This window comes from Etheostoma cragini, chromosome 16 (genome assembly GCF_013103735.1).
Source record: "Etheostoma cragini isolate CJK2018 chromosome 16, CSU_Ecrag_1.0, whole genome shotgun sequence".
Taxonomy (NCBI): domain Eukaryota; kingdom Metazoa; phylum Chordata; class Actinopteri; order Perciformes; family Percidae; genus Etheostoma; species Etheostoma cragini.
In genome coordinates this window covers 1,035,552-1,049,928 of record NC_048422.1, presented here as the reverse complement: position 1 = coordinate 1,049,928, position 14,377 = coordinate 1,035,552, and the positions used below count along the sequence as shown (strand labels likewise).

Below are 14,377 nucleotides of genomic sequence, written 5' to 3'. Positions count from 1 at the left end.
GCACCTTGGCACTGCCCAGGAGGTGAACTGGCTTCTCTCCTGCTATCAGCCCCCACTCCATACTTCGGTCCATACGGGGACTTGAACTGGCGACCCTCCGGTTCCCAACTCCCTACCAAAAGTAATGCCACTAAACCAAAGCACCTTTCTAGACCTTTCTCAGCAGGGCAGTGGAGGAAGGTCTGCCAATGCGAGTCTACTCCAGCAGTTACCTGGCTGAGGCTTCTTGGGCCCGGCCACTTGCCCCTCTTCCGGCTTCATGCTAGTCTGTCTGGTCTTGTTAGTCAGCCCGGCCCTCCGCTCTGCAGCAGGACCGTCCTCGGCTTCACACAGGGACACCTTCAACATCATCAGGATCTTCTCTACCGCACCTTTGGTCCATGATTCCATGAGGGCTGCAAACTGCGTCTGTAAAGTCATGGGGTAAGAAAACATGAAGAGCAACGAGAGGGGTTAGTCATACTGGGTTACACATCAAAAAATGTATCTGCACAAATAGATCTGAAGAACATTTGTTGTGAAAATAATGCATAATCAATTTTATCAAAATCACAATATGGATTAATGTGATCCACATCACAGGGGGGAGCAATATTTTTTGAGGCAACAATATGTGTGTATTAATTACCATGGTGCTTCAAATCCTACAAATCCTAGGTTTGGTCCAGATGCTCGCGAAAATCACTATAATCATTTTAATATCTTTAATTTGAATATGCTTCAATGACAAATAATACAAAAATAATAATGCCCTCCAATATCATCATGAATCATATTGAAATTTCTGTATCGGTCAGAATAATCTCAAGGAAAGCATGCCATTTACGCTATTTGGGGTTAGGGTATGTGCTCTGCTTCTTTCAGTTGTAATGGGGTTTTAACCAATAGTTGGAAAACAACAAAAATGTGAAGTTTTTGAGTTCTGTTTATGTTGAGGGAAGGTTTAATTTATTGTATTGAATGAGCTATTCAATTAATAATTAGTGCAAGATCACCATATCACTAACTAATTTCCAATTTGATAGGACTCCTATAAAATCTGAAAAGATAGAGATATACGATGTACTTGGAGCTAGGGTTTGTTGTTGCACTCTATCAACTTTCAACTAAGTTGACGAATGAATTGGTGATGACGCTGCCGACCAGCAACAACAAAAACCTCCGAATAGCTGTAACACATCTGTTAATGAGGCACAAACATGACAGATAACACACATAAAAGGTCTGAAATGCCTTCAACCCAATTAATCAATTAATTTGTGTATCCCTTTCTGACTCTCGCTAGCCTCCTCTCGATGTCAACAACACATAAGGCTCATGGCTAGTCCCTTTTTCTAATGTTTTTTTTAGTGCATAGTTGAAATGTGCATTACATTAAGTTAACCCTCCTGTTGTCCTCGGGTCACATTTGACCCCTTTAAAAAATGTCTATATCTGAAGTATGGGTTTCTTTTTAACCAAATTACCACCAAAAAAATGGCTTGGATTCCATACAACGCTCTTTGCCAATACAATGGACCACTTTCATTCCTCTGATCTTAACTATTAGACCAAATAATTCATCATTTCTGCTTTTTTACCTCAAATATAATTCTATGTAAATGAGGGTTATTGACCATGAATTCCAAAAGTACTGTAAAACTAGTAAGGTGGTGTCAGTGAAAACTAAAATAAGTCTGAAAAAGGGACAAAAATGTCAACTTGTTGTCCGTTTTTGGACAACACAAGGGTTTAACCTGATGACGCAGTTATCAGCGCCTGCACGAGCGCTACAACTGCTCTCACGTGACGTCAGACACCACTGGGTGCGTCAGTCAGGTGTGTTACCGTGATAGCTTTATTACACAGGTGCATTTCCTCCGGCGGGGTCACTTCGCTCTCTTCCTCTTCGCTCTTCATCGGCGGTCCTGGAGCCGCAGCAGAGCGCTCCTGGGCGGCCATACCGTTAGCGTTAGCGTTAGCGTTAGCGTTAGCGTTAGCGTTAGCGTTAGCATTAGCGTTAGCGTCAGCCAAAAGTCTGCTGAGCTCCGTCACCGCTACGCCCACCACACTCTCCATTAGAGCCGATAGCTGACTCTCAAAAGTCTCCAGGCTGAACATGTTAGTGAGGAACGTGACGGTCTAATTTATTGAGTTTGACATAATACTTCTACAAGCAAATGTGTCTTTTTGCACAGTGAGCACATTAGTGTTGTTTTTCCGCATTCTTCTTCTTCTTCGTTTGCTGTAACTAAGGCAGACGTGGCGGACTTCTGCCCTCTAGAGGAGATGGAGTGGTACAGCATCATAAGAACTGTTATTATCCTGTTTGGTTATATTTTGGCAGTTGCTCTCTAAAACGTGGCTTTCCGACAGTTGTGTAAAAATTATTTAGATCCATTACATAAGTAAAAGCACTAATACCACACTGTAATTACTCTGTCATCGCTGAAATGCAGTGGGGTAGATGTAGCATGTAAAGAAAAGACTAAAGTACAAGTACCTCAAGTACTGTAGGCTGCTGGATAGTACAGTATTTGAGTAAATACATTTAGTTAAACTCTATGACTTAACCAAAATGTGTTAACCAAAAAATATGTGGGAGCACATTATAGCAACATTAATTGTGAAGATTTATTAATTTATGTAGGTCCTATTAATAAATATTGTTTATTAGTATGTCATTCTTTATAATTTGTTAGGTCTATTTTTAAAGTATATTTGCTAGAGCTCAGTATGCACAATTGTATGAAACATTTTTTAGAGCAGTTCTGGCATTTTGATCTTTGATTTAATTTTATCTTATTTATTTATCGTTTCTAGTATATTTCTTGTTTCTTCTGACTGTATGTGTGTATGCACCTGTAACTTGCTGCTGTAAGTGCAATTTGGGAATAATAGAGTCCATCTATATACCTGTCTGTTTTATCCATCCATCCATATATCTACTTGTCTCACACTGTTATTCAGTTATTCTGTTATTCTCACACAGCTATTACCAGAACAGATATAAATTACCACTGGACTGTTGTAGTTCTTCAGTTTTACCACTGGACTGTTGTAGTTCTTCAGTTTTACCACTGGACTGTTGTAGTTCTTCAGTTTTACCACTGGACTGTTGTTCTTCAGTTTTACCACTGGACTGTTGTTCTTCAGTTTTACCACTGGACTGTTGTAGTTCTTCAGTTTTACCACTGGACTGTTGTAGTTCTTCAGTCTTACCACTGGGCTGTTGTTGTTCTTCAGTTTTACCTCTGGACTGTTGTAGTTCTTCAGTTTTACCACTGGACTGTTGTAGTTCTTTAGTCTTACCACTGGGCTTTTGTAGTTCTTCAGTTTTACCACTGGACTGTTGTAGTTCTTCAGTTTTACCACTGGGCTGTTGTAGTTCTTCAGTTTTACCACTGGGCTGTTGTAGTTCTTCAGTTTTACCACTGGACTGTTGTAGTTCTTCAGTTTTACCACTGGACTGTTGATGTTCTTCAGTTTTACCACTGGACTGTTGTAGTTCTTCAGTTTTACCACTGGGCTGTTGATGTTCTTCAGTTTTACCACTGGACTGTTGATGTTCTTCAGTTTTACCACTGGACTGTTGATGTTCTTCAGTTTTACCACTGGGCTGTTGTTGTTCTTCAGTTTTACCTCTGGACTGTTGTAGTTCTTCAGTTTTACCACTGGACTGTTGTAGTTCTTCAGTCTTACCACTGGGCTTTTGTAGTTCTTCAGTCTTACCACTGGACTGTTGTTCTTCAGTTTTACCACTGGACTGTTGATGTTCTTCAGTTTTACCACTGGACTGTTGTAGTTCTTCAGTTTTACCACAGGGCTGGGCTGTTGTAGTTCTTCAGTTTTACCACTGGACTGTTGTAGTTCTTCAGTTTTACCACTGGACTGTTGTAGTTCTTCAGCTTTACCAGTGGAGAGCAGGAGACCTTCATTCCGATGAATGAGTCCAACCATCAACTGCTCCGGCTTCAGGGTAGACACGTTTGAAAACCATCACTTATGGTGAAAAACAAATGATAAATGACTAAAATTAAAAACATCTCAGAAAAAGATTGCTCACCGTTGTGTAGGTGGTGACGTGCACTACTTTAGTTCTAATCTGTAAGACTTTCATTTAATTTAGTTTTTTTTCTTGTAATTAGCATCGGGAGCTTTTAAGCTTTTCAGTGACAATGACTGCTTTTGAAATAATAAAAAACTTGAACTAGGGTAAAAAAAAAAATGCAGGCAATAAACATAAGATTAACATAGAATATACTGTCGAATAATGCATAATAGTCCTTAATAATACCAAACATAGACAACTTGTAGAAGTTCCTCTGTTCTCTGATTTCAGCATTTCCTTAACTGATGGACTGGCAGTATCCGGCTCACCGCGGATCCTCTGATATTTCTGACCAAACGTTGCGTGTTGACGAGCCTCCTGTTCCTGCTGAACTGAGCCGTGTGCTTGGTCCAACCGCTGTCAGCTCAGAGGGAGGCCAGATGTTTCCCTGGACTAATGTTGCGGTCTAAAGACTCCACATGTGGCCCTCCCTTCGTTCCATTCAAATCCAATAAGAGACGTGTTAAATTCCGCACATTACACCAGGCATGGCATGCGATTTAATTTTTCATCCAAAACACATGTCTTGTATTGTAATTACTCACACGCAACTAAACATCAAAAGGTCTTTATGCTTCCAATGAACTTTTATGAAAATACTATCTGTTAAGATCAGCCCTAAGGCAAACATTTTGCCCCTGAATATAATCGTAATTAAACTTTAATTTCTTAGGAATAGATCCACTGGCAACATGGCAAAGTGTCAGTCATTCTACACAACAAAGGGAGAGAAGTTGCAAAACCTCTGATTAACATCTGAGAACCACGCAGGTGCAAACACTCCCCTTCTCTAAAATAAAATAATGCGGTTGATGGGGAAAGAATGTGATCAATAGAGGCGGACGGAGGATAGGAACTAGTATTTTATGGCTAAGATGCACATCTTAAGAAGATAATGCCCAAGTTTCTCCAAAACATTTCAGTGTAAGAAGACTCATGTTGCGCTTGTACTCATCCCCCACGTCTTGTTTTGGGGCCTGCAGAGACTCTGTAGGGGGTACCCAGGGGATACCCAACCTGGGTTGTCCCCCAAAGCTCTGTCAGGTGGGCTCCCTTCCACCACACACACCCATTATGTTTCAGATGGCTTCAATTAATATTAAACTGGATGCTATTTATCACAAATTATATAAAAGGGAATAGCGTTACTTTTTTTAATCATTCACATTTGTGTTGCCTTTAATCGAAACAGAAACGAGATAAACAGGGATCTACCACTAAGCAAAAACAAATGAGCGGAATTTTTATATATGTATACACTATTTTCTGCTTAGAAAATATCCAAAAAGTTATATTTAAACACATAGGGTAAGCATATAAGGGCACTCACCCCACTATACTGTAAACTACATACCTATACACTAAAACAACATTGCCATTATCAAGTGTGGATTATACAATACCAGTCATCTGATTAAAATCAGTTTGTCAAATTCTCCCCTATTAATTATGCGTTACCTTTTGATTAAAAATAAATAAATACTGATCCTCTCAATACTTGGGCTTGGTGTTTTTGGAATTTGCATTTATCGTATGTACACACGTTTCATCTTCAGCTAATTTTAGCAGGTAGCAGATTCCATGATTTTAAAGGTGAAGAACATAAGATAACTCAGAACAAGTTAGCAGTAACAATATTCATATCAGTAAAAAAAATCAGACTGGTTGCACTTTTCACCAAAAGTTGATGGGTACATTTTTTATATATATACCTTCTCAACACAGGACCTGCACACATAAGGTTGTTTTTTATTGAAGTGTCTTAAGACACAACCGTTTTCTCTCTGTAGGCCCTTTGATTCTCTGTTGGAAAAAAGATTGAGCAATGTTGTAGGCGTTTTGTAGTTTTAGACAATAGCTGTGCATTCTCAGGCACTACTCAAGCTTAACATGTAGCCACATGCTTAACACCACATCTACTGAAAGATTAGATTTACTCCACAACGAGACCTGAGACCTGTGTCTATGCAATGAGACAGTGAGCTCAGTGAAGTGCTGGACCAGCCTGTAGTTGTAAGCGACTGTTAAGCAAAGGTTAATAGCGCATTTAATTGGGACGATTTTCAGCCGTGGATCAATACACATTTCAAGCACTTAAGTATTTCAGGCCGCTAGGTTGGTTTGTGTGAGAATAAGTCAAAATGAAGCACAATGTGTGTGTTCATGGTAACAAAGGAACATGTGTCCAGTGTGGCTTACTGATGTTTTTATATTTTTTTGGACAACACTGGAGCTCTATGGAACAGAGGAAGAAGATGCATCAGGTTTTGGATATGCACACAATTAATGTTAGAAGGATCAGGTTTTGTTTTTTTCTACTTTTTCATAAAGTGATTAGTTGTCAGCCAAATCCGTCAATGAAAAAAAAATTGTTTTAGATTTGATCATGCTTAAAGAAAGTAAAGACAATTTCTACGGTGTCAGAACACAGTCTTAAGTGAGGAACTACAGATGTGTCATCCATCCCAACCATCTCTGTGCAAGTGAAGAACTTAGCCACTGTGAACAAATTGCTAAGACTCCCTGTTCAGTAGTGGACCAAGCTCTGCACCTGATCAGATACACACGACACAAACACACTGATCCACGGATCTTGCCTCAAAAGAGTTGTTCTTTCCACAGCGATCGGCAGGCTGGCAGCTCGAAGAACTCCTCTCTTAGAAATGTGAGAAAAGCAAAACAGAGAAGACTAAAAAAAGAAAAAAAACACAGGTATCATCCTCCAGCTGCAGAAGCAGCAGTAGCGGACACCATAGCAGTGTAGTAATCCCTGGCAATGTGATTTTGATTTTCTATCCCAAATCATTATGCCAGAGACCCACACAGCTACAGCAGAGACACCACTCCGTCCTCCGGGAAGACTCCCTACTCTCTCTCTCCTTTCCACTGCTACTTTTTCTCTCACGTTCCAGTCTCTCCGGTCCTCCCTCCCTCCTGCTCTCCCCTCTCCGGCTCCCATGCTCGGTTTAACTTTGGGTATTTCCCTCTTTAACTACTGCGCCCATATCTGGAGAGGGAGGTCCGAAGGAATCGGTCTCTGAAGTCAAATGACAGGGTGCTCCTCTGATAGTAACTTATGGTAATCACCCCCATGCTCTGCTGGGTGGGGAGTTCTCATGGCAGGTGTGAGGTCACTCTGGGACACAAGCTTCAACAGACATTGATTGGACAACTTGAGAAAACCCTTTCTGTCCCCATCTGTTGTCTCTTTGCAGTTACTCTGGCCTTGTTTACTGTTTCAGTACAGGAGGGTGGGGGATTTAGAGCTGGATTTCTTTTTCCATAACCAGATACATGCTTAACATGGAAACATTAAAAGGAATAGATTCTTGAAAATCTGTTTTGAGCATCCAACATACCTCTCAAGAAGGCTCAAACGCAGTGGTAAAGTAGGTTCTGGCACCACACCAAACTCCATTCTCCAATGTAACACTTTAAAACGTCTTACAACCCCTTAAAGTTTCTATCCGCTTTGTCAAAAATCCTTGATGTTGCATTTCCAGGATTATTCTGCTGCGGAGGGAAATTCCGCCGGATGTTCTTTTTTTTTTTTTTTTGCCAGATGTCCGTTACCTTACGCTTTCTTTGTGTTGGAATTTTGAACTTTTGATGAATTTCTGAGGACTATGGTTACCTGGTCCTCAGATCTCTGCAGGGTAAATCCAGACAGCTAGCTAGACTATCTGTCCAATCTGAGGTTTCTGTTGCAAGACTAAAACAACTTTTGAAAGTTTTCTGCACTGCGAAGGAGGGTCACTAGACAGACCCACCCCCCCCAGTGCTGTGAAGGAAGGTCTGGCAAAGCGATACTACTATCACAGCATAAAACTCACTCCCTTTTAAACCTCATTCAGCTGGTACTCTCATTATTTCCTTCCTTGAAAACAGTGGTGATAATTGTCAGGAGTTTTCATCTAAAAAAAAGAAAAAGAAAAGGATGAGTGCTGCTGAGAGTGAATAGAGGAAACACTGAAATGGGTATTTGGCATTATTTTAAACAGACAGGAAACACTGATGTATGAACCTGCCAATTAGATGCCATATACTTATTCATCTAAGGTTAATTTAACCTCTGCTTAAAAGGAACTTCTGAAAAGTCTTTCGCTTACATGCCACTAAATGTGCATTTACAGTGAAGTGGTGCTGACATAGATACCTGTAGGTGTAGGTATTGATTCATTGTTCAGCATCAGATCTGACCACCAGCACCACCACAATGTTAGATGAAAGGATCACATGTAATCAGGCTGTATTGTGCTTTAAATACATTCCTGTGTTAAGGCACCATTTTGTAAAAAGTGAGATGTTCCTGTCATTTTTTTTTATTACAGTATAAAGCAGGGGGAAGAGATATAAATACTGTGTCCCTAGAGAAATGCACAGCCCGTGTTCAGCAACAGTGCCTTTAAATGGGCCGTCAGGACTTCTGAAGTTCTGATATCAAGACTACTCTTTATATACGTTAGAAGTGCCGCTACCTTGCTGTTAGAGTCATTCCCTGGCTGCAATGATGGTGCACAGACTCCGAGAGCGCAGATGTGGAGGACCCGGAAACAATGACCAATTAGATCACACTGGGCTTATTTTAGTAAGGGGTTTTAAAGAGACAGGAGCTAAAACCAGGTGTGAGTACAGGTATTAGAAAAAAATAAAAATCTATTGCACTTTGCTTCAAAATGATTTAGAAAGCCTTTCATTTACTGGCAATAGTAGAAATTTTAAAAGACCTAAGGAGAAGCAGCCCAAGCGTAGCGGCACAAACAGCCTTCTTCAGGTGTACTGTATCCCAGTCATCAACCAGCTCAGACTTCTACTGCGACCCTGTTACATCCACAGAAGATCTCACCGCAAGTCTGTTTACGTCCACCCCGGGCAATCCATTCCATCCATCCACCGTCGCCTTTAGCACCTCCTCACCCTGGTTGACACCTGCACTCGGGAAAATGAAACAAACTGGCCGCCAACTTGAACATCTGACAAAGAAATCACATCTCACAGTCCACCATGAAGCCTTTAAACTCCACCTCACTGCCAACTAAGACACCCTCATTTCTGCCACATAAAAAAGGCTCCCATTAAATAAATATAGAGACTAATTATATATATATGCCCAAAGGCATGCTGTTGGCTGGTTTAGCGCAGGTTGCATGTGAGGACGAGAACCTGCAGGGCTGATAGGGAACTCTGTTTTTGTTATCATACTACCAGTTTGAACATGAAGCTAAACCTGGGTCTTTTATGACCAGATACAGTACGACTGCATGGATGTAAAGATTTGTGAAACCCGGTGCCAGCATTGAATACAATATCTCTGCAACTGATCAGTATGATTTATGGTCCATGGCTGCACTCCAAAGCTCCAAAGCCTCTTAAACCTGTCAGTTATCCCAGTTTCTCATGTCAGATCAATTATTTTAAGTTCTTACTCAATCTCTACGAGACGCTGTGTTCAGAGTTTGAGCATGCTCCAGCTAAAAGAGAGCCCAACATGCTCAGGCTCATGCTAAACTAAACTATAACGCCAGCCTGCTGTATGCCGCGGGGGGGGGTTCGCCATGCGTGTGACTGCTGGAGCTTACTTAACGGGAATCACAGTACAATAACACGCCGGATCCTGCTTGCTGGGAGTTTCAGTTTTCATGTTTGATCCACGGAGGCAGGACATACCAAGCGTGATCTTGGCATGTGACCCCTGCCAGCTGCTCAGTCACTGTACCTCTGACCTCCAAACCCCTGGGAGTTAGAGTCCGATCATGCTTGACATGGCGGGGCCTTTAGGAAACGTGGAGACCAGGTGACTGAGGGGTTGTATTAGAAGCATTAGAGCAGCTGGGGGAAATTCCTAGATTGGCACAGCACATGCCCCCAATGCATTTATAGGAAAAAGGAACGTGTTACTAGGGCTGCATGATTATGAACAAAGTCATAATCAAGATTATTTTTGATCCATATTGAGATCACAATTAAATGTTGACAGTAACCAAAACTAATTTTAATGTCACATAGGTCAATTATAACTGCTATAACATTCCAAGTAATGTACAAATATATGCATACCAAAATAAAATAGATCTTCTTATTAACCAAAATTCAGTGCATCTCCTTAAAGAATAAATAAAGTAAAGAAAATGTAGCCAAACTTCAACAGGGCACTATTTTACAATGTGTAAATATATTCTAGGAAGCAAAATATAAATTTGCATTGTACCTGTAGAATGGATGTGAATAAAACTCAAAATATACAATCAATAAAAAAACAAATATTCCCTAACAGAGCGTAACTAAATGAGAACACTTCAAACCAAGATCACTAGATCACCAGGATCTATTTCCTCTCTATTTTCTGAACATCGCAGGTAGTGCCAACTCGGAAAAATAGGAGATGACTTATCGTTAATCCAGAGTGTTGACTCAGAATTTGAAGCCTTTGATTGTGTTCATTGGGCACGTCTTTGGCCAAATGAAATGGAACTGCATCTGTTATTTCACTGTGTCTTTGGGAGGTGGATGGGGACGGGGATGTGCTGAAGACACTCGCTTCAATGGAGCCCTGAGGTGATGTTGTGGGATGATTAGTCTTTGCAACTGATTCCTCGGCCCTCATAGACTCGTCGTATTGAACTTGATGGTGTTTTTTTAAGTGGTTAAAGAGGGTCGTAAACACAACTTTACAGCACTCTTTGCATATGACCAGTTCTTGATTTGTGTCACTTGCCTTGAACCCAAATTGCTTCCACCAAACGGATGACGATCTGATTCTCGGGTCAAGCCCATAACATAATTACAGATTTCCTTGTTTTGTTTCAAGCCAAGGACCTCTTAACGGAAAACTCTTTCAGTTAAAGGGTTTTGGGACCACCTTACACCCAACGTTTGAGACGACGGGAGCACGCCCCAACTCTAACAAGACTCTCATGACTTCATGCAGCAGAAGAATGGCTTGAAAAGTTGTTTGGTCAAAGGTCGGCATTATCGTTACCTAGCTGTCTGCCTCTCAAACTTTGCGGTTTGTCAGAGAGTGGCATTGATGGTATTATTAGGTGTAACTCCCCTGACTGAGAACACTTGACTAGATTTTTATCATCCCCGTGTTTCGTTTTTTTCTGAATAAAAAAGTTAATTTTACAAGTATAAATCTAATGGATTGAATTTGAATTATTCCGGGAGGACTTAACTAATTCCAAGAGTCTTTTGGCCAATCCTTGAGGGTTTGGCAACCCTAGTCTACAGCATATGTTGCTGGCAACAGGGTGCAATTTACATACAGGTTGCCAGGAAAACAGCTGGGGAAACCAATAGCAACAGCACGCAACTCCCCCTGAAACCACTGTTTGTGTACGGATGCAACGTGTCCCTTAGTGAGCTTGAGATTTCGGTGTACTCCAAACTACATGTGCTCCCTGTGGACTGACCCAGTTTCGCAGTTTCTCCCAGTCTTTATCCTAAGCTAGGCTAATAGTCTGCTGGTTTCTGCACCATATTGAACACACATTGAACATGAAAGTGGTCTTTAATCTCCTCATCTAACTTAGAAAAGAAAGCAAATACATGCATTTCCCAAAATGTTGAACTGTTCTTGTAAATTACAGGAAGTTTTAAAAAAGTCACATTTTGTGCTGATGAAAGGAAGTCATGTGACTAAAAGCTGTTTTTCCTTTTGTACAGGCATTTTTTTTGAAGATGCTAACCCTATTTTCCTCAAGAGCACCAGCTTTTGTTTCTTTAGTGCAACTTTGGATTTGCTACTTTTACTTTTATTTGTGTTTCTGTTGTTTGTGATTCGAGTAGTCCAAGGTTTAGTTCTTTAAAAGGAGTTGAAGATTACGAGCAGCTCTAGAGATTAAGACATTTTGGTAATGCTTAACAGATGATTGAAACAGCAACAACATTGACTAAATGTTGTGGTTTGGTGTTTTTGTCTTATTTTATTGTGGTAGTCTGTTTTTCTGTGTTAAGTTCTTAGCCTGGTTCTGTCTTGTCTTTTGTCAATTGTATGGTACTTTTGGTCTTGTCTTGTTTTTCTTGTCATGTTCTCCCATTCATTGTCCGTATGTTCTGTTTCCTGTTTTATTTTGAAGTCTGGTCTCTGTCTCGTCTTGCCTTGAGTTTTACTTCCTGTGTTTTCCCGCTCTGGTGATTACCTGATGTTTTCCACCTGTTTCCCAGCCCTCCTGTCACCTGCTTCTCGTTACCTCATTACTCTGTGTAATTAGTGTCTGTGCTCCCCTTGGCTCTTGTGGGTCATTTTATCTTTACTGGTGTTAAGTGTTCAGTTTCTCTGTGTTGCAGTTTGAGGTTTTTTCCCTGCATTTGGATACTTCCCTGAGGTCTGTTTATTTGCTGTGACTTTTCACGTTCTCTTGTTTGTTTTTTTCGATTATTTTTCTCTCTGTGGATTGTGTTGTACAAAACTAGGATACGGGATTAATCCGGGATATTGAAGTTATCCTGGATGAATTTAGCTTTGACTCGGTTGCACGAAACCAGATTGAATTAAATCCAGCCAAGTAACCATGGAGATTTATTCTTTACGGCTAGCCTGGTCCAGAGCGGGCTAACAGCCAGGCTAAGATTAATTCTTGTGTTAAATAAGCTGCTGCTCTAATCCGAAATAAGTGATTTAACGGTTATTCCGTTGTCTTCTGAGTGTGTTCAGCTTTATTTTTATTTACACGCATTACTTACGGTTTGATTTAAATCCTACTATAGCAGTTGTTTAGGTGGTTAGAAATGGTTGCACTGGCACCCAGATGCGGAGTGGCAATTGGGAGAGTCGGGACTTTTCACGGTGGGACGTTAATGTTTCGAGGCTGCCTGGTGGCAGAGCTGTCCATCACATCGGTGTCCAATCTCTGTAAAATTAGAGCTGAGTGGCAAGGCGTCAGTGGTCTGTGCAGCTTCAGGTTCATACAGGACGCTCCGGAGATTAATTGGGACAATGCAACAATATTCCCAGATGATATTAATGGCAGACTGGTCAGACCGATAAATTAATGATTTCATTTTATTGTTGCTTGTACTTCTCTAAAGGATAGTTTGTTACTCATCAATATGTAGGCCTAATGTTTTTTATTATAGCTTACATTGGTTTCATAACCTTCTCAATAAGTCTCCCATGTGACTGAGTGACTAGTAGGCTAAGTAGATAGTTTGACATCCTTACACATTCAGTCGGTCCGCTACAGTCTTTTGGGCTTTTTCTCTCCGTTTGATAACAGCCGGATTTCCCTTTTTGCATATTATAGTCTTCCCCTCCTTGTTACTTTGCATAATATATGTTCACCTCCTTGTTACTTTCCATTAGAAGCTGCTGCTCATTGGGTGAAACAAATGCTGCATGGGTCTTCTCCATCACTGCATCAGTAAATCTGTGATCGATACCGTGGTCTATTAAAAAAGCCCTGAACGTGCACTTTTCCCAGTTATCTACACCTGGCTGGTCGTAGCTCCACCTGTTCATCCTGGTTATCTCCACCTGGCTGGTCATAGCTCCACCTGTTCATCCTGGTTATCTCCACCTGGCTGGACATAGCTCCACCTGTTCATCCTGGTTATCTCCACCTGGCTGGACATAGCTCCACCTGTTCATCCTGGTTATCTACACCTGGCTGGTCATAGCTCCACCTGTTCATCCTGGTTATCTCCACCTGGCTGGTCATAGCTCCACCTGTTCATCCTGGTTATCTCCACCTGGCTGGACATAGCTCCACCTGTTCATCCTGGCTATCTCCACCTGGCTGGTCGTAGCTCCACCTGTTCATCCTGGCTATCTCCACCTGGCTGGACATAGCTCCACCTGTTCATCCTGGCTATCTCCACCTGGCTGGACATAGCTCCACCTGTTCATCCTGGTTCGGCAAACGTGTAACAGATTAAGCCGCGATGAGCGGATCGTGCTAAGTCAAGCTGCGCTTGATAGTGGCATATAGTGGCCGTGATATTTAAGATACAAAGTTTTAACAGTGACTTCAACATCTGATAGATTTGCATTTTTTTTTCCTAAATCCTTACCAGAAATGATTCAGATGCCTGGTAAAGTGATAAAAGCAGGTGTTCCTACTGTATATTGTAGTCCGTCCATAGCCTCCCACGTGCCGTGAGATGGAGATGCTGCCTTCTTGCAGCTTTCTGTGTATGCTGAACGGCAGGAAGCAGTGGGCTGAGACACCCTGCTCCCCTTTATAAATCAAGATTTGACATAGTGTTGAGTTGACAGTGTCGTTTTTGTACATTAGTGCCTGCCCCAAAACAATTCAAAGAACAGTGTGTCGGTGTGGACCTTCGTTG

The 14,377-nt window shown here is 41.3% G+C and overlaps 1 protein-coding gene and 1 long non-coding RNA gene across 4 annotated transcripts in view; both read right to left on the bottom strand.

The window, feature by feature from the left end:
• The window catches only part of LOC117959592 (oocyte zinc finger protein XlCOF6-like), a 5,086-nt gene extending 2,737 nt beyond the window's left edge, over positions 1–2,349 (bottom strand). For 2 of the 3 annotated variants that reach the window (XM_034896820.1, XM_034896819.1), the window contains exons 1-2: positions 1,828–2,349; positions 213–408 (exon numbers count right to left, since the gene is read on the bottom strand). In XM_034896820.1, coding sequence (XP_034752711.1) covers positions 213–408; positions 1,828–2,100 — 469 coding nt within the window. In that variant the 5' untranslated portion in view covers positions 2,101–2,349. The remainder of the gene's footprint in view (positions 1–212; positions 409–1,827) is intronic. The other variant, XM_034896821.1, reaches the window with a different exon arrangement.
• LOC117959593 overlaps positions 1–11,490 on the bottom strand; it is an 18,902-nt gene extending 7,412 nt beyond the window's left edge. Inside the window, exons 1-2 of the long non-coding RNA XR_004659971.1 lie at positions 11,479–11,490; positions 8,889–8,891 (exon numbers count right to left, since the gene is read on the bottom strand). This is a non-coding gene — a long non-coding RNA (uncharacterized LOC117959593). The remainder of the gene's footprint in view (positions 1–8,888; positions 8,892–11,478) is intronic.
• Between the last annotated feature and the right edge of the window lie 2,887 nt (positions 11,491–14,377).